This window comes from Xiphias gladius, chromosome 22 (genome assembly GCF_016859285.1).
Source record: "Xiphias gladius isolate SHS-SW01 ecotype Sanya breed wild chromosome 22, ASM1685928v1, whole genome shotgun sequence".
Lineage (NCBI taxonomy): Eukaryota > Metazoa > Chordata > Actinopteri > Istiophoriformes > Xiphiidae > Xiphias > Xiphias gladius.
Window position 1 is genome coordinate 15844600 of NC_053421.1, and position 27765 is coordinate 15872364.

A 27765-nucleotide genomic window follows, 5' to 3' on the forward strand; every position below is an offset into this window, starting at 1 on the left:
TGATAACAATATTAAAATGATTTCCAAATTAATATCAAACTACTCTAAACAAGATATACACTGTGAGCTGCATTTTGTGCTGTCTAATACCAGATCTCTGACCTGAGCAGAGTGTCCATTGAGAAACTCGTCTAGGATAGTAGGCCTGAAGAAGCTGCTGGCCAAGAATAATCCAAATCAGAGAAATGAGCCCTCCAAAGTGACGTCACACCTGACAAAAAGAAAGATAGGGTTGTAATGAGCTGGGTCTTGTTTGACCACAACAGTTTACAGCTACTCTATCAGGAACTTTTACAATTCTGACATTATCAGCATATAAGGGAGGTCCTACAAATGTGGAAATTCAATTTTTTTGTTTAACACACCAAATATAGTGTTAATATGCTTGAGCAAAACACACTGTATATATATATGTACACCATGTCAATCAGTACGTGGTTTCACATGCTTTCAGTCGTTGAATATTAACGACCTCTACAGGCGTTCCTTCCTGAGATTCCTGTTATCTATCGTTGTAATGTGGCAGAGACCCTTTGCACGTCTTAATTAGAGTGTCTGCCAAGAGACAAAGATTTCCCCTTTTCTCAGCTTGGCGGGCTGTTAATCTCTACTGCTGTTGCTTTAGCCGCATCACAACAACAACAAGAAATAAAATGGTACATTCATCTATGGTTTATAAATAGTACTATCATGGGCAAAGATAGATGAAAAACATGGATGCAGGGCGAGAAGAGGACATGCATCTCATTATGAAACGTAAAGCGCAAGCAAATGGCCTACAGAAAACAAAGGGCGTCTGCAGGATGAGGAATGTGAAAGAACACATCGACACTATTATGAAAACAAACTGCCTGCTTTGAAGCAAAATAGGAAACTGACTAAAGCATGGCCTGTGCGGTAGGAGTGGATGCAGCCAAAACATGGCCTTTAAATGGATGAATCTTCCCACTATGAAAACGAGTAGTGGATGTGAAGCAAACATAGTAATTTAGTTAAATATTATAACACGATGTGCTAACTAATCTCACTACAGCAGATATATTAAAAAATCGTAAACAGGGAGGTAAGCCAGAATGAACGTAGCTATTTGACTGTGACGCCGGTTTATAAAATATATATATATACACACATCTATATATATATATATATATATATATATATATATATTAAAGCCAGCTACGCTAACTTCGGCAAGCTAACACTAACAGAGAGCTTTCGTGGGCCATCATTAAAGATAGCGTTAGCTCGTGTTGTGCTATGTATAATTCGTGCGGTTAGTATTGACTAGACAATAACTATATGCTTGGATATGCAATACGTATGTTGTTTGACATGATTTATCGGCTGCACAACAGAAGTAAACAATCACATTTGTTTGTATAAACGAAGACGGCTAGCCGAGAACTCCACTAGCGTCAGCAGCCAACGCTAGCTAGGTTAGCCAACTCTCGTAACTAGCAGCCAGTAAGCTATCGCTACTGCCTGTAAGTTATATTTTGCTCATCGATATTTGAGCTGTACCAAGTGAGTAAAGTTTCTGTAATTACAGGTTTCTCGACTAGCGGGGAGCTCGCTGCTTTCGTAATTTTACGAATAAGTAGGGAGGGTTTCATATGCGTTTCCGTTTTAAGATATAATGGATCCATATACTCGAGTGTGCACCCGGCTTTACTAGCATGCTAGCTAATGATGTTTTGTCTTGTATGTAGTGAGATGGTTTTACCAGAATTAACGTAAACCTAAGTAGAGATCATCGGGTCACGAATTACTCACTTTACGAAGTGCTTAAGGTCACCAGGTTCCCCCATCTTCGAAATCGTTGGTAATCGACCCTTTGTAACACATCAAGCAACAATGTATGCCGACGTCAAATCCATACGGAGCTGTCGGAAGTGATCGTCGGCTCAGCGGCTCCGCTACTGCTGCGCCCTAGCTTCAGCCTGGGCGATTGTTGGTACTATCGAGCTAGCATGAGCTCACATAGTTAGCCAAGAGTTGGAGGAGATCGAAAGCAAAAATAGTCACGAAAATCAAGCTCCTCGAAAGTGTCTTAGTTTGGCCAACCTGTAAATTAAAATAAGACTGGCAATCTGGACTGTGAACATGTCTTTGGATACCTTTTATTCCACACTGATCCTCACAGTTTCTCTCTGGCTGTGGCTTCTGTGTTCAACAACATCACATGATTTGGGAACACAGCTGGCGCGAACCCTGGAGCGCAACGCGGGTTCGAGCTATTAACAGTGACTTACTAAATAAAAAAATATACAGATAAACCTAAAATCTTCAGTACGTTGTTATTAATAAGCGAGGAAAGAGTTAGGGGAGAGAGAGGGAGAGACTTGAGAGCCCAACACCAGGCTTTGTGAAAGGCGACACTAAGCTTATCTGAAACAAACTGGAATATATTTCATTGTGGCTACTGAATAAAAATGTGCATTACTGTGCAGATGTTTCAGGCATTAAAACTAAACTGGGGACGCTCTCAAAAAATAATGCCACTAATAGTTTTTATTTATCAGTTATTTAATTTCATAAAAAGTGCATTAAACGGAAACAAACTCAATCAAATCAATATTTGTTGTGACCACCCTTTGCCTTTAAAACCACCAATTTTCCTAGGGTACACTTGCGCAAAGTTTTTCAAAGTAGTCGGCAGATAGGTTCACCCAAGCATTTTGGAGAATTTGCCACAGTTCTTATGTGGATTTAGGCTGTCTCAGTGTCTTCTCTCTTCATGTAATCCTAGACTGACTCCATGATGTTGAGATCAGGGCTCTGTGGTGGCCAGACAATCTCTTGCAGGATTCCTTGTTCTTCTTGTAGCTGAAGATAGTTCTTTATGACTCTGGCTGTGTGTTTTTGGGGTTGCTGCAAAATGAATTTGGGACCGATCATGCGCATCCCTGATTTTATTTTGTGATGAATAAGAATCTAACCTCAAGGGGCCTAAAACGTTTGCACAGTACTGTGTGCACAGATGGAACTCTCAGCAACAATTGGATAGTTTCCACACAGCAAATTTCATGTAATTCTGTGACAAGACGCAGCCTTATTATGTCCAGATCATGACATGAAGTATTTAATGTGTGCTTCCCACACAAGAATACTAGAAATCATGATTTATAAAATTTTATTATCTCATATGTATTATTGGGAAAAGGTGGAGATCTCAACAGTATCGCCCGCTTGAAAGACATAAGTATGTTTTCATGCATTTTCCTGATTTAAGAGCCTAGGAGCGAATGAGATATAGTGTTCAGCCAGAGTTGTTCCCATTATTCCTGACAATGACGATGCAGAGATGTTGCGGGTTACATCCCACTGGTACCAGCTGTTCCTTGCTGTTGAAGAGTTTGACTTTGATGGAATATTATTAGAGAACTCGTAATAATGTCAGCGTAACAATTAAGGTAAATGTAGTGAATAAAGTGTTAAGTTTCGTAGTTTAAGACTAGGGAACTCTATATACCACACACACACACACACACACACACACACACACACACGCACACGCACGCACGCATGCACGCATGCACGCACGTACGCACGTACGCACGCTCGCTCACTCACTCACACTCGCTCCGGTACAGTAGGTGGCGGTATGCTTCCTCTACGTTTGTTTTCACGTCACCATTAGCAGAAAAGAAGAAGATGATACACTTCGCGACAAGAACGACACGAAGCTGAATACAGCTAACCTGTTTCTCTTCGCATTTCTCATATTTTTTTTACGAGTGTGTTTGGTTGTCAATTGCGTAAGTTTTGCCGTTGGTTAGGTGGCTGTATTGCAGTGATTATAACGAATACAGTCTTATTGACGTAGGTCGGTGTCGACTAAATCGAGCTACCGCTGGAGCGAGAGGCCTAGCTGCCTACAAATCTAACGTTGGCTAAGCTCGGCATTTTGCTGAGCTTTGTATGGACGACTAGTACGTTTGCAATGTTTGCCATCTACTCACCAAACGAACTGCGTTAGAAAAGTTAAATATCACACACGGTTATCATAGTCTCCGACTGTGTGTGTTTTGTCACTTAATGCCAATTAGCTTTGCGGATAGCTGATGAATACCGTTGAAATGAATGGCAACAAGTTGGTTTGTTTGTTTGTTTGTTTGTTTGTTTGTGGGTGGGTGGTGTAGGCCTATGCCTACGGTGCTTTCGACTAGCTAAGCTAAGTGACACTGTTCTTCAATGGATTTGTCACTCCCGATGGATTTAACTACGTGGATGGAGAGCCTGGAATCCTTAGCTAGGTGCCACGCACTTGATTTGCTAATCGGCCAGTGCTCGTTTTCCCCTGTGGCTAGTATTAAACTTAGATTATTTTACAGGCAGCTGGCAGTTGGCTAACGACAGCTGTTCTCAGATTTGGATGCCTAGCTAACGGTGTCAGAATGTATGATTACCATGTTGTGGTAAACCATACAAAATCTTTTTTATTTTAGTAGGCTATCGAAATCAACTTGCGGAAAATAACTACATGGCTGATGAAACACATGGCTGCACTGGATGTTTTTCAAGTGTCTTAATTTTAGAGTCTTAATGGTGTTGAAATTGTTGAGGCATTTGTGAATTTCCTTCTCGGTTGTGCATTTAAGGCTCAAATGAAGGTCAGACCTCAGAACTTTGCCATTCAGCTACCACATAGAAGGGCATTCATAAGCTATGAAATTTGGGAAATCAACGAGAATGCAAATAAGTTATAGTAAGTTTCAGCCACATGACAGCACATAATCACACCCTTCCTCTATATCGAATTCCAGTGTGTTCTAACATTGGATGATCAGAGCTTGAAGACTTGCCTACTACTTGGTAAACAGAAAGTTAGCAAAGAGGTATCTCTTAAAAGTAATGATGCTTTAAAGATAAATTTTTAGACAGCAGATATGACGAGGAGCTCCAACGAGAAGGTGATGAAACTTTCTACAGTACAGGTGTTGTACTGTATCAGTGTGCATCAGTGTACCAAGGAAGAAGTGATGCCGAGGTGGACATACAGACAGGGAAAAGCAAGAAAAGTGAACACTGCTGCAGTCGGATAAACCAGAACGCCACCCTCTGGAATGAACAGATTGAAGTAGTGGTGTAGGTTACCAAATTACGCAATCCACAACACAATGTTTTTGTTGCCACAAATAGAAATTAAAAATGTAATAAATGTTTATTATCACTTTTGGTGCCTTTTGGCTTGTGGATTCTGACTGACAGATGTGGAGCTTATTTGGTTGGTTCATAGCTGGTGCTGATGTAGCAAATACAAACGGTTTGAAGATATTATGCTATGATAATGGGGATACTGTCCTTGATGCGTAGTAGCCATGTACCAGTGGAAGAGCTGCCGTCCTCCACGTCTGCATTTCAAGACCGAATTTACGATGGATCAACAAGGCTTTCCCTTTCCGAAGTCCCCTCAAAACGCCACGGAGATGTGCTTGTTCAACCCCGGGTTTTATTGATCACTTTGTTGGCTGAATAAGTGGAAAAACTTCATGTTAAACTTGAAAGTTTTTGAACTATCTGTGAAGCGCAACACCTGGATGCAGGATTAATGCTGGTCTTTGAGGAACGGGTGACAAACATGAAATGATGACTATGTTGAGTGCTCTCCAGATTGTCACGTTCTGGGAGATGACAAATGTTTAGTCAATTAGCCTTCAGTATTCCGAAGACTACAACTTTATCAGCTATGTTGTTTTAATAAAGAGGTGGCCTTTGAAATGTTTAATTAGCAAAATGCATATTTATGCATTTTGCAAATTAACCAAAGTTACCCAAAGATTTAAGTGTGTGTGACTTAAGTGAGGTGTGCACAACATGGTTGAGTTTTGTTTGGTTTTCCAGTTGATACAGTTGACTAAAAGGATCTGCTGAAATTGATCTAGGGCAAAAATGTAAATGATTTTGGAATGGATTGCCTTCAATGGTTTAAGACAGTGTTGGACTAAAAAAATCTTACTAATGGTGAAGTGGTGTGGTAAAGTGAAGAGTCTTTTGTGGGGAACCTGATTCAATGTACGCTAAATAAAATTTTGGTTGGAATTGGTTGGAAAGGGATGTGTTGGTCATATTATACTTCATTAATCCGGCTGGCATTTCAACACAAAGGGCAGATGCTTTAAGTTGATATTGTGTGTTGAGACTTTATCACACGAGTGTGAACTGTGTGTACATGTTGAATTGTTATGGTCAACTTTACCAATCTGAATTTCTCATTGTCTGTTTTAAGGTGGCTTTTGTGGGCATTGATCGTAATGGTGTTACCGTATCTCTGATGTCCTTTACATCACATTGCTCTTCAGGATCAGTGGTGTTATATTGGAATACCAGGAAAATGATGGTGGCGAGAGAAGCTCTGTTGGCAATAATGCTATTCTATACCCTTCTGTCTGCAGGTGCTGTTATTTGTGCTTCAGCATGGCAGTCGTCATCCGTTTACAGGGACTGAGGGTCACAGCCGGTTCTGAGGATATTCGCAAGTTCTTCACCGGCCTCAAAATACCAGATGGAGGGGTGCATATAATTGGTGGGGATCGAGAGGAAGCTTTCATTATCTTTGCTTCAGATGAAGATGCAAGAAGAGCCATGACTCGATCAGGGGGTTGCATTAAGGATTCACCTGTTACATTGCTTCTCAGTAGTAAAGCAGAGATGCAGAGCATGCTTGAAAGAAGTACAAAAAATGTAGAGCTGGATCAAAGGAGGCGATTTGAGGAAAATGCAAGACGTGGCAGAAGATCTTTGGGCCCTGAGGTGGGAAGGAGATCAGATAGCAGATCGGGTCATACCCCTCCCCCTCATTACCAGAGGATTTCAAACAGTAATGATGACTTCTTGTGTGTGTTTCTAAAAGGAATGCCCTTCTCTGTGACTGAAAAAGAAGTACGTGACTTTTTCAGTGGTTTACTTGTTGATGAAATAATCTTATTGAAAAATGAATATGGTGCAAACAATGGGAAGGGTCTTGTAAAATTTGCAACAAGAGAGGATGCAAGCGAAGGCCTTAAGAGGGATAGGAGATACATTGGGTCAAGGTATGTCGAGGTGTCAATGACAACAGTAGTCGATTGGCATCGGGCTACTGCTAGAGTACCAATGGTTGTCAACAGGGAAGGCAACTTTGAAAGGGATAGATCACCAATTCGCAGTCAGAGGAATCTACAACATCATGCAAGATCCCAATCACCTTTGGCCGAGAGATCCATTGCTCCTTCTGACGAGTACTGCGTTTTGCTCGACAATCTATCCTATGCAGTGGGAAAAGGAGACATAAAAAAGCTTTTTCATCATTCAAAGCTTGAGGATGACCAGATCCTGCAGTTGATTGGCAAAGATGGGAGAAGAACCAGATCTGCATTTGTCCTTTTCAAAAATCAACGTGACTATTGTGATGCTTTAACTCATGAAAAAAGACCATTTTTCAATCGAATGGTTTGTACCCGCCCAATCTCTAGAGAGAGCATGATCACCCTTCTGGAGTCTCACTGCATGGATGCTCGACCTCCTGGAAAATCTGAACGGTTTCAGGAGACGCCTCCATCTTACCCCAGTGATCCTTATGACACTGAGAAAGTGTGTCTGTTTCTGCGGAACCTGCCATTTGATGTAAGGAAAGTTGAGATCATGGACTTCTTCCTTGGGTTTAATATCACTGAGGACAAGGTGTTCTTGCTGCTTGACCATAAAGGTGCTGGGGTGGGGAAGGCTTTGGTTCTCTTCCGGTCTGAGGCAGAGGCTATGAGAGCACTCTCTCTCAATGGACGACGGTTTCTTGGGTCAGAAGTGATTCTAAAATGCATTTCACGTTCTCAAATGCGACAGTTAGGTGTTGAGCCACCAATGTTGCAAGAGCCACTTCCCCAAGAGGAGCAGTACTCAGGCAGGAGCAGTGAGGCATCCTATCGCCCTGGTGACGGTGACGGTGACAATGACTACTCTGACCTTAGGATGGCTCATGATGGTAATATATCAGATACTAATGTACAGGCTAAAGTTCACAGAGGCTGTGATTATGAGCCTTATGAAGTGGGCTCTTGTGCTCCTCATGACAGGGATAATGGTGTTCGTAGCGACTTTGGCACCTCGTTGCAGCATTTTGGTGGTCCCACCTGTGTAAAGTTAGTCAACTTACCATTCCAAATCAGAAGTGAAGAAATCTATGACTTTTGCTATGGATATCGCATTATCCCTGGATCTGTCTCACTACAGTATGACCAGAGTGGAAAACCTAAAGGCTCTGCGACTGTAGTATTTGAGTCTCGTCAGGAGGCCTTAACAGCAGTGGAGGAGCTGAGTGGAAGGCCAATAGGTCCAAGAAAAATAAAGCTACTGTTTGTTTGAAAACGACATTGTTTTCATGCCACTAACATGCCCCAGCAGCATGGTTTGGACATATACACAATGTTGGTTTAAACAAACTTAATTTAAGGGAAGCATTTCCCTTTTCTTCCTCTTTTTGATTTGATGTGGCATGGGTTTATTGTACACAGTGAATTTTGTTTTTATTTGTATTTGTTGTATTGTGATAAGGCAACATAGTTAGACTAAATATGGGTTTTGTATATAATACTCATCTTAAAGTGAAATACTTGGTTTGATTTTCTCATTGAAATATTTTTTTTTATTCATGTTTTAAAACTGTTATTTCACTTTACTATTTGTGGTTATACAAAGTGTATTTTTTATAAAAACATCTTAAAACTAATTCTTAGTTTTTCTTCACAAATCTGTCACCTACAGTGCAAACAAATTTAGCTTGCTGACATAAACCTGTAAATAAAGGGTTGTCTGTGTTCATGATTGAGTGTTTAGTTGGGATATACAGTATTTGCCTTTCATAAAAAATCCATCAGTTTAAGAGAGAAACTTTAAAAAACAATAAGGAAACGAATAGTGACCTCTGAGAATGTATGATGTGTATTTTAGATATTACCGCTTCCTCTGATATAAAAATTGTTCAACACAGCAACAGGTGTAGCATTCTATTGGATTACTTATGAGATAGAGTTTGACAGTGAAAACTACAGTGATGCCAGAACATACATAATTATGCCTTGTCTTTGGGTGTAGAGCAGAGATTTTTATTTAAAATCATAAACCTAACAAAATTTAACATATAGTGACACTTAAAAGTATGGTAGATTTATTTGCATGAAATTATTCAGTTTATTAGTTAATGGTTCAACATTTGATTTTTAAATTGAACATTTTAGCAGCCCATGAAAGATATTAGTGCTTGGATTTAAGTAGAACGAGGGTCATAAATTAACCCCAGGGCAAGGACCTCAGGATCCATTGAAGACCTATATGTGTCATAATTGCAACAAACTCTTGTTGGTGAATGCGGGGGCGAATTTTAACAAAATTTCTTCTCAAAAAAAGCGAATGCAGCTCGATAGCATTTCTGATTTCCACGACGTCACTAGGGCACGTTGAAAAAAGTATTGATGTATAAGTCAGCCACATTATTTACACTTCAGTGTATTGAAATTAAGCCACAACTACCTTGTCTGCTTATTTGGCAAAAAAAATATAAGCCGCTCCCTATGAGGTCTGATGAAATAGACATTATGATCTTACGTACTCACATGAAAGAAGTTTTATTTTGAAAGTTGTGTGCCGGAAGTTATGGTTTTGCTTTGACTGGCATGACACCAGTGAGGTGAGCAGGCAGAAAACCACGCTGCGGAAATTTTGTAGAACTACAGGTGAATAATTAAACATAATATTTTTTGTTTATTTAGTGGAATGACGACGACGAGAACCCTTAAGTTTTCCGTAGGAGTTATTAGACCAGTGTTGCTAGCTAGAATGATGGTTTCGCACTGTTGAAACTTCTGCATCATGATGAAGTTGAATTTGCCATCAGTTAACGTTGGGTGGTTTACTGCCTCATTTTGTGGCGTTAATGTTAAGGAGAAACCGTGTATGATTCCCAGACACGGTCCCGACCGTTAAATAAGCAGTGATTCGTAAACGTTAAACACGGCCGCTAATGGTAGCCGTTATCCGTTATCATCTGCTACACAGATGTCTGCCATGGGACACGTTACAATGGGCAACAAGAATTTTCCACCTGTTTTCCGAAACTGCCTCTACGGTTGATGGAGAATGAGTTTTAAAAACCGTTTTTTTTATCACTAGTGTTTACATGTTATTAGTTTATTTGAAGTTAGCTGACAATTAACCAACTAAAGTTCAGCTAATCGGGCCGAGTTGGGTCGTTTCTGTAACCTATATAATCCACAATTGCTCACGTTAGCTGTTATGCTATATTCAGCCTAGGAATTTCCCAAGCCAGTCATTGTTAAATGTTATTGTAACTATTACTATTATTTTTTCCTGGTATTTATTTTTTCTAAGGAACTTGTAGGAACCATTCGAGGCACTTCACGTTACTGTCAAATTTGTAGAATGCTTATGATCTGGCTAATTAATACTTTTAATATGTTTTTCTATTGTATACCTGTCTGCTATGAACCGGGAAAGATCAGCCGAAGCCTGACATCTAAACAGTAATCCCTATACATTTCTCAGACTTTTGGGAGTAAAAGAATTTAAACTGTTTCTGACATACAACCAGTGGCTTTTGCCCATTTCAGAAACCCTAATGGTCTGCAAACCCCACATTGGAAAGCAGAAAAAAAAAATAACATAATGAAACATTAGTAATTTCTGCCTGTGTCAATACTGCACTACTCAGTATAAATGTGATGAGTGAGCCTTGTAGAGTGTAGTAGGCTTAAAACATGTTTGAACCTTAATGACACCAGAATGGAGGTATCAAGGAGAAGAATCCTCCAAAAACATCTGGAGCCTGCGAGACCTCTGCGTCGCTGCATCCACATTGACATTGGTAAGCAATGTGCACCGGTCGGTCAAACTAGTAGGATCAAAGGTCTCAGTTTGTTAATTTTTCATGATTGTGTTTATATTTAATGGAGTGCTCTTATGAGAATTCTATCACTTCATTTAGAGCCCAAAATAAATGCTGCTACATGTGCACAGGCACTGATGGAGGAAGTGGATCAAGAGGTAAGAAATCCCCAAAAAGACAATGTATTAGGGTTGCAACAAACTTTTTTTTTCATTATCGCTTGTCCTGTTAATTTTTTAACTAATTATCTGTTAAATGTCAAGCTATATTGAGCTGAATGTCAGACAACCCAAGTTGAGGTCTTCATATTGCTCATTTTTTTCTTTTCAACAGGCCAAAACCCAAAGACAATCAGTTTATAACGATACACAGCAGAAAAGCAGCAAATCATCACACTTGAGAAGTTGAAACCAGACAGCGTTTGGCATTTTTGCTTGTCAAATGACTTAAAACAATTATCAAAACAGTTGCTGATTATTTCTATTTTGATTAATGACTGATTCATAATTTCAGCTCCACAATAGTTTAGTGTCCCCAATTCACATTTAGGATTTTTTTTCTCATCACAATAACTTTAAATAAGCCATTTGCCTATTAAACAGGTAATTTACAAACGATTGTTTTTTTTCTCTAATTTTCTAACAATTTTCTATCATTGTGCTTGATAGACAAGTGTTGGCATAGAGCAGTTCTACAAAATTGTCAACATCCACAAACAGAAAGAAGGTAAGGCAACCTACTTTTACCTGATTACGTGATTTGAAATCTTAAAATGTTTATTTTAGTAAATATATATATATGTGTGTATGTATATGTATATGTATATTATTTATGCATGTATATGTTTTTATAGGCAGAATATCTTACACAAGAGATTTTTTAATTGGGTTGGCAAGTTGTCCAGAGGCCAGGAAGAAGCCAGAATTCTTGCCAGAGCACCCCATAGTCTTAACTGAGGCAGTAAGTTGGCTGTTTATATTCAGTTTTAATGTAATGTCCTCACTAAATGGTCAGAATAGTTATAACTGTGCTGTTTGGATTGAACTCTGTTTTTATACTATCTAACAGAGAGATCCTGGTGACCTAAAGCTTCATGAAATTAGGTGGAGTGGTGGAAAAGAGGAAATGTAAGTTTAATGTTATATGTAAACTCTGTTATATGATTTGACTTGAATGCAGATCAGTATTTGAACACTAATTAGTATTTCAAATTGATATAAAACTACATTTTTTTTATACGTATTAGCCCTGACTCATTACTGGTTGTTGTATCATTATCTTACTGTATGATTGTATCTTGATTAAAATAAAGTCACAGACATGAACAGTATAAAAATAACTTGTCAATATTTTTTTTCTGTTTTTAGGGTGGCAGAAAGGCTTGACTCACCTTAAAAAAATTTGCACAGGTGTTGACTGTTTACCCCAAGGAGTGTTTCTGTTGTTTTTTGCTTATTGCTTTTGTTGTTGAATTTTATTTAACTGGCAATTTATATTGCATGTTTATTATTTGATAAATATTTGAGGTGGAGTTGCAAAAAGTCATAACACTAGAGACCACTTTATTTGCTTAAGTATGAGAATTGCATTTTTGCTTACATTATTTGCTGTGTATGATTTTTGACTATGGTAAATTATTTATATTGTGTAAAAAAGTTCTAAACACAAGATATTAGTGGCTACTTTTCAAGAGACCTACCTAAAGCGACACTGATCAAAGTGATGTTTGTCATCAGCTCTAGTAGCTAGGCTCACATCAGCATTGTGATTTATCGTGTCTTACTAAACATGTTAATCTCTTCTCTCATAAAAGACAGTTTGACTCAACAGTTTGGTGTGTTGACATTTTCTTTATGGCACGTAATTAAACCGTAAAGCTGCAATAATGAATATTTTCAGTTCCATGCAGCTGAGGAGGGGACTGCAGAGTTGGGTGATGTTTTCCTGTGGGTTTGTCACTATGAACGTTTTTCTTTCTTTCTTTTTTCATCTTTCAATTGAATGTGTTTGGTTTTGTGGCCTACAACTCTGCTTGTATTACCTCATTTCCAGCCTCAACTGGCAGCTTTTCTCAGCAAAAAAAGCTCCAATAAAATCACAGTATTCTGCCTTCACAACACCAAAGGGATGACAAAGTTCGCGAGTAGCTGGTCAACATAGTGGAGCATTTAATGAGCCAGGTTTTCTCTCGGGTGAGTGGAGACTAAAACAGAGTTTAAATGAGGGTGAATATTGGGCTTACATCTGTCAGGTGGATATTAACGTGAATACAAATGAATGATCATTTTAAGGTATTAAAAAGTTTTAAATTTCATTTACGAAAGGTGTTGAATATTTTTCCTGCCTGCCGTGGGCAGTAACATAACTTAAGGCTTTAGCAAATATATTTATTTTAAATTGCTTAATCCATCTATCACTTTTCTGCCCCTTATTTGGGTCCAGGCATGCACATATTATCAGACAACGGAAACAGACGAGTAAACAACCCCCCCACCCCCCACCCCACACACGCACACCCCCCACCCCAACTGTATAGAGGACCTGCAGACTGAGCAGTTTGTAGTTTTTTGTGTCTCTTTGTGTTCATTTTGAATGTCTTTGTGGTCACTTTGTGTCTCTTTGTGGTTGTTTGTAGTCGTTCTGTGTCTCTTTCTGGTCGTTTGTGTGTCTTTGGGATAGTCTTTGTAGTCTTTCAACTGAACTCTGTGACTCTTAAAAAGCAATATAAACAGTCACTTCACACAGAGGCTCAGGGGACCGCTGAGCCTGTGCCCCGGATGTCTGTTCGGTAATCCATACATGCATGGGTCCGCGTCATGCTAATTGATTATCGGTATGTTACTAGGAATTATTGTTATATACAGCTGGGAGGTACTTACAAATGCGTAAAATGTCAATAAATGAAAGCACTTCATAAATAATTGTAGATCTTTTTTTTTGTTTGTTTTCCGTCCTTCCGTGAAATTGCGCCTCCGACCTTGAATTGCAATCTGCGCGGTTTTAAAAAGGTCCAAAATAGAACTTGGCGACCACTGCGGGAACCCCTAAAATACCAGTGGCACAAATCGTGTGAAGCTGCCCGGAATCGTTCGGCAACAGCGGGATGTTGACGGCACGCCGCGGTTCCCCCATGCGGACATCAGTGAGTGCGGACACCGCACATCTGCCGTGCGCCGACCATGGTACGTGACCGGCGAGGAGTAGTCTGCGTGCACATCCATGCCGGACTGGTGACGTGCGCGGCGCACGTCAGCGTGGGCTGGCTCCCCGCGTTACGGTCTCGGCGTCAGAGGATCCCGGAGCACAATTCATCTGCGGGAAGCGGAGGGAACGGCAGTCTAACAGCAACGTACCAAAGGTAAAAAACTATCTCTTCCTTTGTATTGCAGCTTCCTGGCTCTAACGGCCCTGTTGGTTTATCCTCACGGTAAAGATGGAGCTCATTATCTCTCTTTTCTTTCCCCCCAACCTGCTGGGGACGATAAAAATGTGTGCTGCGGCGTCTGATTATATGCCAGGGGTGTTAAGTGTGAGCAATGTGTCTTGATTGTGCCGATTGAGTTCGAGGGGAAGCGAAATTCCTCGCCACACGTAAGGAAGAAGTATGCGCCCCCGGCTCGTTTGAACGCCCAGGTGTCGTTAGAGGTTGGGTTTTTTTTCCTGTGTCACTGAATGACATTTGTCCCGACACAGCTGTTTTCAGGAAGATGGACTCAAAGGACGACAAGCGAGACGTGTCCTGCAGCAGGTGAGAAAGTTCCTGTCCGGTCCCGGAGTCCGGTCCTAACGTCCTTATTTTCAAAACATATCTGTTGATACGTATGAGCTGTCCTCACGTTGTGTGTGCTCAGGTTAATTTTGAAAAGCGGAAACTACCGGGTTTGTCAGGATATTAGGACATTAACATTTATTTCCTGAAAGTCAAGACTTTTTTTTTTTTTTTTTTTTTTTTTACATAAATGATAATGCATTCGGGAAACAACCCTATCCGGTTTAGCTGCCAAGCATTCAGGAAATGCTGGTACTGATCCACTTTAATGCCGCAAAGTCAATAATTACGGGATTTTAAATGTGAGCACACGATTTATAGGTACTTTATAATAATTTATTACTTTATAATAATAAATAAAGAATTTATAGATCATGAGACAATGACACCTCTGTGTGTGGTAGAGTACTGTTTCAACAAAAAAAATGAACATTATAACGTTCATGAAGGTAGGATTTACACAGGGCTGTTGTATAGGACAGCATTAGTTTTAGCAAGGCAAGCCTAATTAAATGGCAACTGAGTGGCAGAAAGTAGCCCTGAGGAGAACGTTTCACATTGAGATCCAGTTTTAATGTGTCTGCCGTGAGCGTCAAAGAGGAAAGACCAGAACTGACCCTTTAATATTTGCCCCCCCCTTTTAAGCCCTGTTTGTGTGCACAACCCACACCTGGATGCACTGAAAGATGACATCCTCTACCACTTCAGTCTCGGAACAGCAACTCATGACCTACCAGCAATGTTTGGTGATGTCAAAGTAATGATTTTTATGCCATTCATTTGTGCCTGTGTGTGTGTGTGTGTGTGTGGGGGGGGGGGTCACCTCCGTTATCATCTTTATTAGCAAATATCTATGTTTTTTCTGTGTGTGTGCTTTCTTTTAGTATGTGTGTGTTGGGGGCAGTCCCTGGAGAATGAAGTCATTCACTGAGTTCATTGCAGCTGAACTTGGTATGGAGAACCCCAAATCAGAGTACCCAAATATCTGTGCTGGAACGGACCGCTATGCCATGTACAGAGTTGGCCCTGTACTCTCTGTCAGTGTATGTAAGAACAGAAGTCTCCAGATAATTGTATTCTTTTCTGGTAAACAGATGCTATACTACTGATACAAAACAAATACAAGACAAAATTCTGTGTACTTAGTGTCCTTCAATTAAAAAACTGTCTGTGCTTTATTTTTCAGCATGGCATGGGCATTCCGTCTATCGCCATAATGTTGCATGAGCTAATAAAGCTCCTCCATCATGCACAATGCAAAGATGTTACAATTATACGCATTGGGACATCGGGCGGAATAGGTTAGCTTATTATTTGGAAATATTTTTTATTACCTAAGTGCCTGAGAATTATCTGATTATACATTTGTCAAACCATAAATACTGCTACCACTCCAAAGATGCTAGTTTCCCTGTGACTCTGTGAATGAACTTTATGAACTTATGTAAGAGGATATTACTTGACTTGCCTCAGACTCCCTATGTGGTCACGTGTCCTTGCCATGAGATGAGTTAGTTAGTGTGGTCATAGATGACAGTTGAGTTTCTTGGTATTGTCCACAAAGACACGTTTCCTTAGTTTGACCACAAGAGGGATCCCAAGTTCCCTTAGACTTTAGGCCAGTGTCATCCAATATGGCTGTGTGTGTATATAGTTGCTACTAACTGATGTTATTTCTCCTGTTTTCTGAGTTAGAGAAAACCAGTATTTTTCTCTTTTACTTTTATTGGAGTAAGTTATTGACATCCATTCTGATATATACCAACCTTTATATTTTTGTAACTATTCTAAAACCAGTAGTTTGGGTTATCTGTTATAGCTTTGAATTCACAGACCATATATATATATATATATATATTAGCATGGCTAATAGGTGTATGGTAGTAAACTAATGACACATGTCATCTGAAATAACTTAGAATAAGACGTTTAAGAATATGTTTGGATGTTTTTAATTTGAAAATGAACAGGATGCTTCCTTAACTTTATATGGTCTTTATCAGTCCAATTTGTCATTTTAACATATCTGAAAAATACCTTTTAATTTATGCCTTCTGCACTTTCAGTCTAGATATTGTTTATCTCACTTTCCATTTTTGGTTTTTAGGCCTGGAGCCTGGCACTGTTGTTGTTACCAAACAGTCTGTGGATGCCACCTTCCTGCCCAAGTTTGAGCAGGTGATCCTGGGTAAGCCGGTGGTGCGCAATACTGATCTGGACCAAAGCCTCGCTGAGGAGCTGTTGCAGTGCAGCAAAGAACTGAATCAGTTTGAGACAGTGATAGGCAACACCATGTGTACACTGGATTTCTATGAAGGTATGAGTTCTGCTGCTTTGATGTGTTAATCAGATTGTCCACAGACATGTACAGTGGCTCAGTTATAATGTGCATCTCTTGCTATCTTCTCTATCTGATCAATCACCCAGGGCAAGCGCGTTTGGATGGTGCGTTCTGCTCCTACAGTGAGAAGGATAAACAGGACTACCTCAATAAAGCCAGCGAAGCAGGAGTGTGCAATATTGAAATGGAGTCATCAGTTTTTGCTTCTATGTGCAAGCTGAGTGGTCTACGAGGTAAGAAAAACACAATATCAGAATTTTATTGTAGGTGGCAAATTTCTCGGTGTCGTAAAACACAGAATTTTTGTCCTCACACCTCGCTCAGTTTGTAACACTCATTCCTTGTTTCGCAAAGCGGCTGTGGTTTGTGTGACGTTACTGGATCGGCTGAAGGGGGATCAACTGAAGAGCTCTCATGAAGTTCTTCACAGTTTCCAACAACGTCCTCAGAAACTGGTTGGGTACTTCATTAAGAAGCAGCTGAAGGCCAAAGCAATCCTTAACTGAGTGTAACAGTCGTTACACTGGTGTGCAAGCATACGTCAAATTCTGGGTATCTTCTCTTGTAACTGAAAACATGGTGCAATGCAGTACCTCAGCTTTAAGCCTTTTTGGTATACATGCCTGCCTGCTGACCGCTAGCCATACCTTTAACGGGTCCAGAATAATCACTGAATTTTAAAATTATGCACTGCCTTCTATTTATCCTTTGAGCGATTTTAGCATCATAATAAACTGCTACGGACTGAGTTTCACTTTTGTTTTCTCCTGTATTTACCTTTAACCATTGAACTGAGTTTTAAATTAAATATAGAAGCCCGTGGTTATGAAATATGTCTTACTTAAGGCTGCCTCTGCATTATACAACGTATAGTTATACGTAATTCTGTATCCTTAAAACTTGAGCCACAATCACCTTAACTGTCATTATTGAAATGTTCCTTGTGTCATTATGCAAACAAAATGACTGATATTGCCAAATTTGTGACCTGTAAAGGTATCAGCTGTGGAAAAACTCTACAAATATGTATATGGAGTATTTTTTTTATGCAGAATGTATGTTACATTGTTTTTTAGGATTAGACTTTGTTATGTTTGTAGAGATTTCCTTCAGAACCTAAAAACTGTAACAAATTGTCACTCATTTTGAGAGAAAGAAATTCCACTGGATGTCATATCTTAAATAAAGCTTAATGCAGTTTGAAACGATTTGTTTTATGTCCACAACATGCGGCTTTTATGTCTTGGTGCAAGAAGCACTCTTGACTCATGCAGTATGGACGGTTTGTAACTGCAGCTCCGGTGAAGCCCAGCACAAATTGAGACGAACATCCTCAATAATAATGACATTATAATCTATATTGAATCATTCATTGAGCTGATGAACTGATATCATTCGATATAACACTATATAACTGATATAAGTTTACATGTCACTCAAAAACCCTTAACATCTGTCTTTGGGTCAGCCATCTTGTGTGAACCTTTTTAGTTTTAATGCAGGTATTTCAACGACTGAATAATAAATAGGTTTCAAGAATTTAGACTGGCGTCACTGGCTTCAGCTTGAACTCCCACAAACGATATGACAGTAATAACTGTACTATGTAGGCCCATACCGACGTTCGATGATGCAGCCAAATGTCGAGATTGAAGTGGACAGCCTGACTAGTAGCAAGCCTCATTTCTAGTATTTTTGACCAGTGGGCGTTGGTAGTCACAGTTCACAGGAGATGCTCTACTCTGTAGTCTGTATTCTTGTTAGACCATTTTATTAGAAATTACAAGATATAGTGATCTTTTGTATTCCTGAAATAACCTAAATGGGTTCACTTGAAGCCTATTCATACTTGGCAAGCCGACTGTAATATCTTCCGCTGTGCGCAGGAGTGTGGTTGTATACATTCTTAATCAGTCTTGGCTGCATCGCTGGATTGGATTGCTGTGGATCTTTTTTTTATTTTCAGAAACGTGGATCCAGTGAAACCCATCTCGCAAGTAACCGGTCTGGAGAACGTATCTATCGGCTTCGCGTGTCTGTCCTTTAATTGTCAGCGTTGCAAGGTTACAGTGGATGCTGGAAACTGCTCTGCGCGTCAGAGGACAGAGGAGGGTCTGCTTGCGCGCTCCCGTCCCGTGCGTGCCCACCTCCTGTCTGCCATCCGATCCTACCCCGGTCTCCTCGCTGACTCAGTGCCTTAAGCAGCATCCCCGTTCACCTGAACAGAGCTACAGCATCCCCTGCGGAGAAAATACTTCAGCCATGGCTAAAACAGCAACCGGTAAGCGGCTTCAGGCCGGTCCTGTTAAACCGATGCATGGATGGATGGATGGGTGGGTGGACTTGGAATAGACGCAACCTTTCTGTTATATAGACCCCGTTACGGCCCGGCATAGTCTACCGGCTGGCGGTCGTCGCGTCTGTAAGGGCTCCTGTGAGAAATGGTCCCCTTTGAAAGATTAAGAAGCGGAGTGGAAAGGCTTCGTTCCCTTTGATATTTTTCTATCGACTAGGGGCCTATTGTCTCAGCGCAAGAGTCTGGTAATGATAGCACGAATAAGGGGGTACAAGCCAGGCATCCTCCGTCGTGATTAGGTTTCTGAAATGTCTCCTTTATTATCCCCAGCTGTGTCAATGTGTTATTCCTCATTTGCTTTGAGCTTATCCTGTGAAAGGGTGGATAATTAGACGATGTGGATTGGCCCTGGACAGCTTTATTTACAACGCCGCACCTGCTGTTCATGCTACAGCGGCCCCAGCATGCAGCATAATGCAGACGGACCCCACCCAAGATGCTGGGCTGCCGACCATTTAGCCGACAGCGAAGCTGAGAGGGCTTAATCAGTCTTACTATTACATTACCTTGCTATAAATAAACCTCAACAGCTCCGACTGCTTATTTAAAAACGTTTTTTTTCTGTAACCTGAACGTGATTGTTTCATCGGTTCATTTATTTGGGATTGCTCCTTTGTTATTCTCCATAGCTTTTATTATGTCTTCCATGCCAAAGATGCATCAGCAGCTTTGACAGATGTGCTCTTTTTTTGTTGTTGGTTTGCTGTTTTTTTTTTTTTGTTTTTTTGCTAGAATAGACCATTGGTATATTTACAAATGAAAAGTCTCCGATTCCAGACAATTAGGTCTAAGAACTAGCGCAATGAACCTTATACTAACATAAAAGCTAGACTGCATCCTGCCTTAGTCATCCCATCTGATGGCCAGTTATTGTTGTGGGCCGAGCATTTGGCCTATTTGTTTCCATGTTTTTTAGCCGCTGCATTCATATCTAAAATATTTATGGTATCTGGACACAAGCAAACAGTTTTATAACCTTGAAATACAAATACGGTGTGCAGACTGACTTCATTATGGTGTATATGGTGGCAGAGATGTAGCGGAGTAGACAGGTGCATGGCAGGGTGGGAGGCAGGCCAGCCCTGCAGCAAGGGGCCGCTTCACACACTGGCCTTTGCAGCAGAGGGCTTAGCAGCCCTGACAAGCAGTAGTCCTCTATGGAGAGCCAGGTGGGCACTTCGTCACACATGGGAAGAACGTGGTCAAAGTGACAGCATTTGCAGAGAGACTGAAAATAGTTCAAAACCTTATCCAGATCAAGCAAAAAGAAAAAAGGAAATAAAATAAATTCAAGATCGTTAATCAGCTGTATTTGACAGCTGTGACTACAACACTCAATAAGGTAGGGATAAGACAGATATAAGTGCTTCCAATTTTTGGGACCATGACACAGGACAAACAGCTGAGAATTCAACAGGAAATGAAATAACTTGACACACAGTTCTGTCCGTCGCTCATCTTATGCAGATTGCAAAGGGATATTGTACAAGGCATCTTATTGTAGAATCTAGTAAAGTCACAGTAATGCTCGTTGGATCTTAATTTCATCACCCGCACAGAACACATTCATCCAATGAATTATTAAGCAACATGGCACTCATGTCATTTTAGGCTAAGATCAGACTCGGTGTCATGCCCCCACCGTCATAAATGCAGTGGTCACCTGATGCTAAATGGTTTATTGAGCCGTTTTTCCTCTCCTCAGTTCTAATATCTTAATTTAGAAATATCTCATGCTTATTTATTAATTGTCTGCAGAGTGTTATTTGGTAGTGAGGTCATTTTAGCTGGGTGTTTTAAATAGCCTGTTTTACCGTTTTTTTTGAGTAACATAGAGAGACTCACCTGGATGCTATGCCATGTGTTTATGTTCCCACAGCATACAAAGAGAAGATGAAGGAGTTGTCTGTCCTCTCCCTCATCTGCTCCTGCTTCTACCCAGAGTCACGCAACAAGCTCATGTGTGAGTTTGAAGGTATGGATCCACTCAAACATAGATTTTCTTTCAGATCAAACAAATTGCCCCCCATGGATGTTTTAGCTACCAATTAAATATAGACATACGTAATAATGACATATTATTGGACTGATATATTTTGTTATTGAACACTGATTTTGCTGATGCCATCATCATTTTTGTCTAATTTACAGACATGGAGGTGAAACCCATAAATAAGAGGGCCTCAGGCCAGGCCTTTGAGGTGATTCTCAAGCCTCTGTCTCCAGTGTCAGACGTAGCCCACAACCTCCCCTCATCCCCCAAGAGAGATATCTCTTTGGAGGACATTGAGAAGAAACTGGAGGCTGCTGAAGAACGGAGGAAGGTGAGTGTTTCACTTGTTTGAAATAGCTTTTGGTGTTTAAAATGGAGAGAAAAAAAAATCTTTGGGACATTAAACCGCTGTAAATGAATCAGTGTATTATTTTTGTTGTGCATTTTTAGTACCAAGAGGCCCAGGTGCTGAGGGCTTTGGCAGAAAAGCGAGAGCATGAGAGGGACGTGCTGCTAAAGGCCATGGAAGAGAACAGCAACTTCAGCAAGATGGCTGAGGAGAAGCTCCAGATAAAGATGGAGCAGATCAAGGAGAACCGTGAAGCCCTTCTGGCAGCCATGATTGAGCGTCTACAGGAGAAGGTGAGAAATTAAGATTTGTTGTTACGTGTCAGCGCAAAGACAGCACAAGACCCCAAGTCTGATTTGTCGGTCACTGGTCGATTGGGCGCTGTCCTGCTGACTGATAACTCTCTCTCTGTTGTTGTGGTGTCTTCAGGAGAGACATGCAGCCGTGGTGCGCAGGAACAAAGAGCTGAGGGAAGAGCTGACAGCATAAGCCTCGCACAAGTCCCGACTTCCACGGTCCATCTATGTCCCTCCATCCAGTCCTTTCCTTTTCCTCGCCCCTGCCCTCACCCTCCTCAGAACAGACACCCAACCCTGGAGGCCGAGAGGTTCGAGGACCTCAACACCACATCACAACACACCACATCACCAATACTCACTACTATCAGTATTATCAGTGGATTTAAAAATCAATAACGCTCATCTTGAGAAATAAATGGATTTGTTGATTCTAGAGAAAATGCGAGAATATGGCTTTGTTTTGTAAATACTTTTTTTTTCAAATCTATCTATCGATCCATCCATCTATCTACCTATCTATCTATGATGGTAGGTGAAGTACATACAAAGATTGTACTGTACTGCACTGTATAATTTCAAACATTTTGTTTGTCATTGATTAATGTTTCAGTTCATGAAATTTGACTCTACAACCATTTTGTTGTGAAAGCCCTCGGTGTTGTGAGTTGGCTGTAGACTGACCTTTGCAGTTGTTTCCTGATGATGTCATGATGATGATGATGATGATGACGATGATGTTTCTGTGTCTTTGTGAAGAATGACGGTTGGTGTACCTAGGCTACACACTCCTCAAGATATCGACGTAATCCCATCTGTATCTTCCTCACGCACACCTTCTCATTCTCAACACGCGCGCTTGGAATTTAACAATACGCCCAACACACAGATTGATAAAGTGTCCGCTTCCCCTGAAATGAGCTTGATAATGGACTTGAGAGGTGCTTTGCTGTTTATAAGAATGTCTTTGCCCAATGGGAGCAACTGTTTATACACTTGCAGATTCCCACTTACCATGACAACGCCATTTCTTGACATATCCATCTTCAGCCAAATCAAAAATCTCTGTTTCGTACACAGTATTTGGGGATAAATCTCTTGAATGTTATGACACCGTACTGGTACCACGCATAGTGTCTTGGACAGTGGAATGTGCCGTTGCTCCCACCCTGATATTGATAGTGAGAACATAACGTATGTCTGTGTGGGTGTATGTGAATGCGACTTTTCCATGAAGCATCATTAGTGTCTGCTCTCTTTAGGGGATTAGATAGAGAATGGATGCAGGATGCTTTACATTCAGCACACTGAACTAGTCTCTTTTTAATATACAGTACCACTGATATCTGCCTGCATCCTCTGCTGCTTGTGTTTCTCCCTTCATATATTTCTCTGTGAAAGCTTTGCTGAGTAAAGGTTTGGGGTTCTGTGAACATGGCATGCAACATCCAACAATTTTCTGTGCTAAAAGAGGAGGGAAAATGTAAACTGCCAAATAAAAGAACCAGTTATCTACACATCCTCAGAATCACAGTCTTCCCATAGTTGATTTTTCATTTATGTTCATTTATGTTCAAGTCATGTTAATAAAAATTTGGAATTGTAGATACACACACACACACACACACACACACACACACACACACACACACACACACACACACACACACACACACACACACACACACACATATAATCAACATAAAACGAATCCAGGATCAGTCATCGGCCATGTAGAAGAAAAAAAGAAATGCGCAGTTCCTCCAGCAGGTGGCAGTGGTAGATGTATTTGGGCCAAGGACACCAAACTGGAGCCCGTAGCCTTTGAAAGGTAGGGCAAAAGTTCACAATATTCAAAAGCAAATAGGGGAGAAATATAGTAAGACGACCACCGACTGTGCACCTGAATCCGCTGGATCGTTTGTGTTTCATCTGTTCACGAGAATCACGACGGTTTTGAAATTGAAATATCAGCTCCATCCAGAGGGAGAAGGGTTTGCGTCACCCTTTGGCGATCAGAGGACATCGAATCGCGATTTCAATTTATTGATATTTACTCTCTCATAGGAAGACAATATACTTTATTCATTATTAATAGCCCTGCAGAACAAGCGGCTGCCCCCCCTGGAAGCCTGAGGTGCTGCATGGACGGATAAAACAGTCATTGAAACGGTGAGCCCATACAAAACATCGGCGTTACTAAGACTGGACTAGAAACAAGTCCTCCGAGCTGAGCGGGGTTTTATTGGTCCAGCTGTCTGTGTGTTGTTGTTACTTTTTAAGCGTTTTCTTCCAATGTCCCCATCCTGTTCACACCATTGTCTCCGTTTCAGATCAACCCAAGCTGGTGAGGTCAGGGCAACATTGTAAAGGATTTCCTCTGGCTCTTAATGATTTCCTGGGTATTCATCAGGGCAACAATGCTCGCAGATTTGGTTACTTACCTGGCGCAGAGTAAAGGAATTGACTTTCAGTTAATAACTGAGACCACAATCGCCTATGATTAACTTCTATGGGACTGCAACAAAAATGCACCTGCAGATTGTAGGGTCTTAATCACTTGAAGATAGAAAAAAATAGCAATATATAAAAAATACCCACCTATCGTACATTATGAAAACAGAACAATCTAGAGAGTTAAAGGAGCGAATGCAACGGAAACAAAGAGTTTGGTTTAAAGTTGGTTTGTTTTATACTCTTAAACTCAATTTATTGGTCCAAAAAATATTACAAATAGATACAAGAATGCAAATTTCCAATTCTCAAGTAGTTAGTTTCTCAACAATGGCACATACAATATGCATATTCATTTCCACAAGTTCTGACACCGCTAGAGAAGCAGACTGAATTAAGTAACTCCACATTATGTTAAATACAGATGTCCGTGCTTGACAAATGTAGAGGTTTCATTATCTGGTCTACAAAATATTACCTATAAATTTGTGCTTACAGTAACTCTATGTATGGCCCATACATAATATCATCATATCAGTCTTCAACCTGGAGACAGTGCATGTTAACTAAATTAGTTATCAATTCAAACTAATAACAAAAAAATCTTTTAGAATTTGTTTCTTGATAAGAGTAATGACATAAGGAGCGGAAATTACGTCCTTCAGCAACCTCTCCCACTTACTGTTTATACTTAATAAAATAAAATCAGGTTGCTGTGTTCCCCTGTGTTTTATTGCTATAAACACAGATATGGCAGGTTTTCCTGCCAAGTCTGTGGTGGTGGGCACAGCTCAGCTGTTGCCTTCAGTCCAGCTGTTAGCTTCAGAAGGCCCCGATCTCCGTGCCCCAAGGTCTGTAGGGCTTTGACAGGGTGGAGGAGGGGCTCACTGTGCTGAGGGCTGTCGGGGAGATGAGAGGGAAAGCACCGAAGGAGAGGGGGAAGGCCGAAAGCGAGGAGAGGGATGAGAGGAGCGGTGGCGAAAGCTTGGATGTTGGCACAGGCAGACTGAGGGGCAGCGAGCCGTTTGGAGATACCCTGAGGGACTCTGTGGGGGGCATGACACTGAGTCTGGACGTCCCAGATGCCTCAGTGGAGGAGGAGGAAGATGTAGAGGAAGAAGAGGAGGAGGAGGGTGGGCTACTGTTGCTTCTGGATGCAGGTGTCCTGCCCTGAGGGTGTTGTAGGAGGAGGGGCTGGGGGAGATGGGCAGGGGCAGTTCCGTAGGCAGAGCCCCAGGCCAAGTGTTCCAGTCCAGTGTGCACCTCCCTCTGAGAGGCGCAGTTGCTGAGGTGGGACACCAAGCGTACACGGAGGGGGTCTGTGCTGTCCCGACCCTCGATGATGCTCAAGTAGCGAGCTGTCTCTGCCAGGCACTCCCTGAAGCCCAGGCTGCGGTAATCCTTAGCAAGAGCATGAGCCTCAAAGTAACCTGTCAGGGAAGAAAGCAGAGTCAGAAGGTTAGAAACATGTGATTTAAAGCATATTTTGCGATTAGGAATTATGTATGAATGTGTTTACTTATTATCCAAAGCCAAAAAGGGGGCACTTACCTTTACCTCCAGACGAATGAAGCATCTTCAAATGGTCCACGGTCATTTGGAGTATTTCTGCTTTTTCCAGTTTAGCTGATCCCTGTAAGAGAAAAAGAATAGTGTCCCTTTTAATGAAATGAATGGGGTATTACCCATCGGGTGACCATCTAAAAAGTGTATGGGCAAATGTGCCCCTAGTCATAAGGCAAGAATGCAAGTATAACCAACTTACCTGTTTCTCAAAGGCACTTGGCACCAATCTCCTCAGTTCTGACAGACTGTTGTTGATTCGGTCACGTCTCCGTTTCTCAATGATCTATTAAAAATAAATATATATAAATAAACAACGTAATTTAGGTCACATGCGGGGAAAAAAAACCAAAACAAAACTATGGCATCTATTCAGTGCGCAAGTCGGCGGCAGAGATAATGAGTTTACTCACCCCTCTGCGCCTTTTTCTGGCTTGCACTTGGGTGGTTGTGGAGGGCGACATGGAGCCGTGAGAATCGATTTGTCTGAGAGGTAAGGCAGCAGTTAATCAGTTTTTATTCAAACAAAAGGTACACGTCTTCGGGATCGATCAACGATGGCAGGACAACGAATAAAAAGGCACCTGAAGTAAAGTTAAAATGTTGCAGTCAGCTATTAAAATCAAACTATTCTGCCACGGTATAAGATATAATGATTTTAAAAAAAAAAAAAAGTTATTTATACCCATTTTCGTCGCCGCTGTCTTTCTCCACCTCGACATTGTCGTCCAGGTCGCTGTCGGACGAACTGTAGTTGTGGCTTCGCTTCATCTCTCGCCTCCGAGCCCGTGGCGGTGCAACGACTCCGTGCAGGGAACGCGGCAGTGGCTCACTGACAGCGGAGCGTCCGTGCAACAGTTTAAACGTCAGAGTCTGCCCTCCGCTGTGATCACTGTCACGCCGCGGAGGGGCGGGGGGCATGATATGGGCGGTGCCTGGGGCGATTCGAGCCTGTTAAAAGCCGGGCTGGCATTTGAGTGACGTGCGCTTTGAAGAAGAAAAAATAAAACCCTTAAAAATCACTAGACAGGCCCAACGTCTCGGGGAGGAAAGCTTCACTGAAGATGTTGACACTCCTATTTAAAATGATCTAAATCGATAACCAGAGAATCATTTTAACAGAACGTAGTTTAAAACTTGATATTCTTAATAAAGAGCACTGAGGTTGGTCCTTTTTTCCTGTGACAGGCCGGTAGACTCCTGGCCTCAGGTCCCTGGTTTCCCCACCGAGGCCCTAGTCCATCAGCAACAGGCCCCATAATAGTGGGAAGCCCTCTTCTTCTTCTTTGGTGTTGTGGGGGACACACTGCCTTATTAGCAGAGTGTGTTGTTCATCGCCCGCTGTCAGCTGCGTGGTTCCACCACGGCACTGATCAGCCGGGAGGCCCGACTTCAGTCAGTCACTGTTGCCAGGCTCTCCTAGGAAACATGCCCTCCTCCCCCCAACCGACTGGCACAGGGAGACCTTCCCAGGGAATCATTCATCCCCTGCGGGTGAAAAGAGTGAGCCTCGCTCCGCCGTGACTTGGGGAAGAGAGACAGAAATGTTTTTAGAAGCTCAGGCCGCACGCAGCCACAGATGACTGTTTTGCTTGTGAGCTGAATTAAAAAACAAACAAACCTACTTAGGCTTAAGCGGCAAAACATAGGTGGCTCACTCTGGATAGGGAGCAAGGGCGGTCTGAAAAAAGGTGTTATAATTTTGACCCCACTAATGCACTTGGGTCAGAGGGCAAACTATATAAAACACGGGAGCTTTCAGTGTTTA

General features: G+C 41.3%; 6 protein-coding genes across 13 annotated transcripts in view; 4 read left to right on the top strand and 2 right to left on the bottom strand.

Moving 5' to 3' along the window:
* The window catches only part of setd2 (SET domain containing 2, histone lysine methyltransferase), a 22759-nt gene extending 20573 nt beyond the window's left edge, over nucleotides 1-2186 (bottom strand). The window contains exons 1-2 of the mRNA XM_040117397.1: nucleotides 1774-2186; nucleotides 103-211 (exon numbers count right to left, since the gene is read on the bottom strand). Coding sequence (XP_039973331.1) covers nucleotides 103-119 — 17 coding nt within the window. The 5' untranslated portion in view covers nucleotides 120-211; nucleotides 1774-2186. The remainder of the gene's footprint in view (nucleotides 1-102; nucleotides 212-1773) is intronic.
* A 1460-nt stretch (nucleotides 2187-3646) lies between these two features.
* On the top strand, nucleotides 3647-9472 carry rbm12bb (RNA binding motif protein 12Bb). 6 transcript variants are annotated; one of them, XM_040118335.1, is made up of 4 exons: nucleotides 3656-3758; nucleotides 4602-4708; nucleotides 4938-5088; nucleotides 6396-9472. In XM_040118335.1, the coding sequence occupies exons 2-4, from the start codon at nucleotides 4669-4671 to the stop codon at nucleotides 8338-8340; spliced, it is 2136 nt and encodes a 711-aa protein (XP_039974269.1). In that variant the 5' UTR covers nucleotides 3656-3758; nucleotides 4602-4668; the 3' UTR covers nucleotides 8341-9472. The 6 variants fall into 6 exon arrangements, with proteins under 6 accessions (XP_039974270.1, XP_039974273.1, XP_039974269.1 ...); XM_040118337.1 differs by lacking the exon at nucleotides 4602-4708 and having other exon boundaries at nucleotides 4767-5088; XM_040118340.1 differs by lacking the exon at nucleotides 4602-4708 and having other exon boundaries at nucleotides 4933-5088.
* A 111-nt stretch (nucleotides 9473-9583) lies between these two features.
* Nucleotides 9584-12705, top strand: gra (granulito). 2 transcript variants are annotated; one of them, XM_040118343.1, is made up of 7 exons: nucleotides 9584-9707; nucleotides 10773-10855; nucleotides 10976-11034; nucleotides 11545-11602; nucleotides 11730-11836; nucleotides 11945-12003; nucleotides 12244-12705. In XM_040118343.1, the coding sequence occupies exons 2-7, from the start codon at nucleotides 10774-10776 to the stop codon at nucleotides 12269-12271; spliced, it is 393 nt and encodes a 130-aa protein (XP_039974277.1). In that variant the 5' UTR covers nucleotides 9584-9707; nucleotide 10773; the 3' UTR covers nucleotides 12272-12705. The 2 variants fall into 2 exon arrangements, with proteins under 2 accessions (XP_039974277.1, XP_039974276.1); XM_040118342.1 differs by having other exon boundaries at nucleotides 9616-9661.
* Nucleotides 12706-14153: 1448 nt separating this feature from the next.
* Nucleotides 14154-18182, top strand: upp1 (uridine phosphorylase 1). 2 transcript variants are annotated; one of them, XM_040118508.1, is made up of 8 exons: nucleotides 14154-14234; nucleotides 14570-14624; nucleotides 15291-15402; nucleotides 15530-15688; nucleotides 15832-15946; nucleotides 16753-16962; nucleotides 17073-17219; nucleotides 17341-18182. In XM_040118508.1, exons 2-8 carry the CDS (start codon nucleotides 14584-14586, stop codon nucleotides 17490-17492), a joined length of 936 nt encoding a protein of 311 aa, XP_039974442.1. In that variant the 5' UTR covers nucleotides 14154-14234; nucleotides 14570-14583; the 3' UTR covers nucleotides 17493-18182. The 2 variants fall into 2 exon arrangements, with proteins under 2 accessions (XP_039974442.1, XP_039974443.1); XM_040118509.1 differs by having other exon boundaries at nucleotides 14175-14624.
* A 925-nt stretch (nucleotides 18183-19107) lies between these two features.
* On the top strand, nucleotides 19108-23456 carry stmn2a (stathmin 2a). Its single transcript, XM_040118510.1, has 5 exons — nucleotides 19108-19267; nucleotides 21222-21317; nucleotides 21494-21666; nucleotides 21786-21977; nucleotides 22114-23456. Exons 1-5 carry the CDS (start codon nucleotides 19249-19251, stop codon nucleotides 22171-22173), a joined length of 540 nt encoding a protein of 179 aa, XP_039974444.1. The 5' UTR covers nucleotides 19108-19248; the 3' UTR covers nucleotides 22174-23456.
* Nucleotides 23457-24693: 1237 nt separating this feature from the next.
* On the bottom strand, nucleotides 24694-26936 carry LOC120783705 (hairy/enhancer-of-split related with YRPW motif protein 1-like). Its single transcript, XM_040116852.1, has 5 exons — nucleotides 26683-26936; nucleotides 26411-26483; nucleotides 26200-26283; nucleotides 25986-26067; nucleotides 24694-25864 (listed from the first exon to the last, which is right to left on the bottom strand). The coding sequence occupies exons 1-5, from the start codon at nucleotides 26916-26918 to the stop codon at nucleotides 25257-25259; spliced, it is 1083 nt and encodes a 360-aa protein (XP_039972786.1). The 5' UTR covers nucleotides 26919-26936; the 3' UTR covers nucleotides 24694-25256.
* Nucleotides 26937-27765: the final 829 nt, after the last annotated feature.

Bases quoted from the DNA above. Each gene is read 5' to 3' on its own strand.
- LOC120783705 (XM_040116852.1), bottom strand. From the start codon at position 26,918: ATGCCCCCCGCCCCTCCGCGGCGTGACAGTGATCACAGCGGAGGGCAG. The intron at 26,484-26,682 runs GTATAAATAACT...CTTACCTCTCAG, and splicing joins GACAGCGGCGACGAAAATGG to ACAAATCGATTCTCACGGCT. The intron at 26,068-26,199 runs GTAAGTTGGTTA...TTTCTCTTACAG, and splicing joins CAAGTGCCTTTGAGAAACAG to GGATCAGCTAAACTGGAAAA.
- stmn2a (XM_040118510.1), top strand. The intron at 21,318-21,493 runs GTATGGATCCAC...TCTAATTTACAG, and splicing joins GCTCATGTGTGAGTTTGAAG to ACATGGAGGTGAAACCCATA. The intron at 21,978-22,113 runs GTGAGAAATTAA...TGGTGTCTTCAG, and splicing joins TTGAGCGTCTACAGGAGAAG to GAGAGACATGCAGCCGTGGT.
- rbm12bb (XM_040118335.1), top strand. From the start codon at position 4,669: ATGAAATTTGGGAAATCAACGAGAATGCAAATAAGTTATA. The intron at 4,709-4,937 runs GTAAGTTTCAGC...TCTACAGTACAG, and splicing joins GAGAATGCAAATAAGTTATA to GTGTTGTACTGTATCAGTGT. The intron at 5,089-6,395 runs GTAGGTTACCAA...TTCTGTCTGCAG, and splicing joins GAACAGATTGAAGTAGTGGT to GTGCTGTTATTTGTGCTTCA.
- gra (XM_040118342.1), top strand. The intron at 10,856-10,975 runs GTAAGCAATGTG...CACTTCATTTAG, and splicing joins CTGCATCCACATTGACATTG to AGCCCAAAATAAATGCTGCT. The intron at 12,004-12,243 runs GTAAGTTTAATG...TTCTGTTTTTAG, and splicing joins AGTGGTGGAAAAGAGGAAAT to GGTGGCAGAAAGGCTTGACT.
- upp1 (XM_040118508.1), top strand. From the start codon at position 14,584: ATGGACTCAAAGGACGACAAGCGAGACGTGTCCTGCAGCAG. The intron at 14,625-15,290 runs GTGAGAAAGTTC...CCCCCTTTTAAG, and splicing joins CGAGACGTGTCCTGCAGCAG to CCCTGTTTGTGTGCACAACC. The intron at 15,689-15,831 runs GTATGTAAGAAC...TTTATTTTTCAG, and splicing joins GCCCTGTACTCTCTGTCAGT to CATGGCATGGGCATTCCGTC.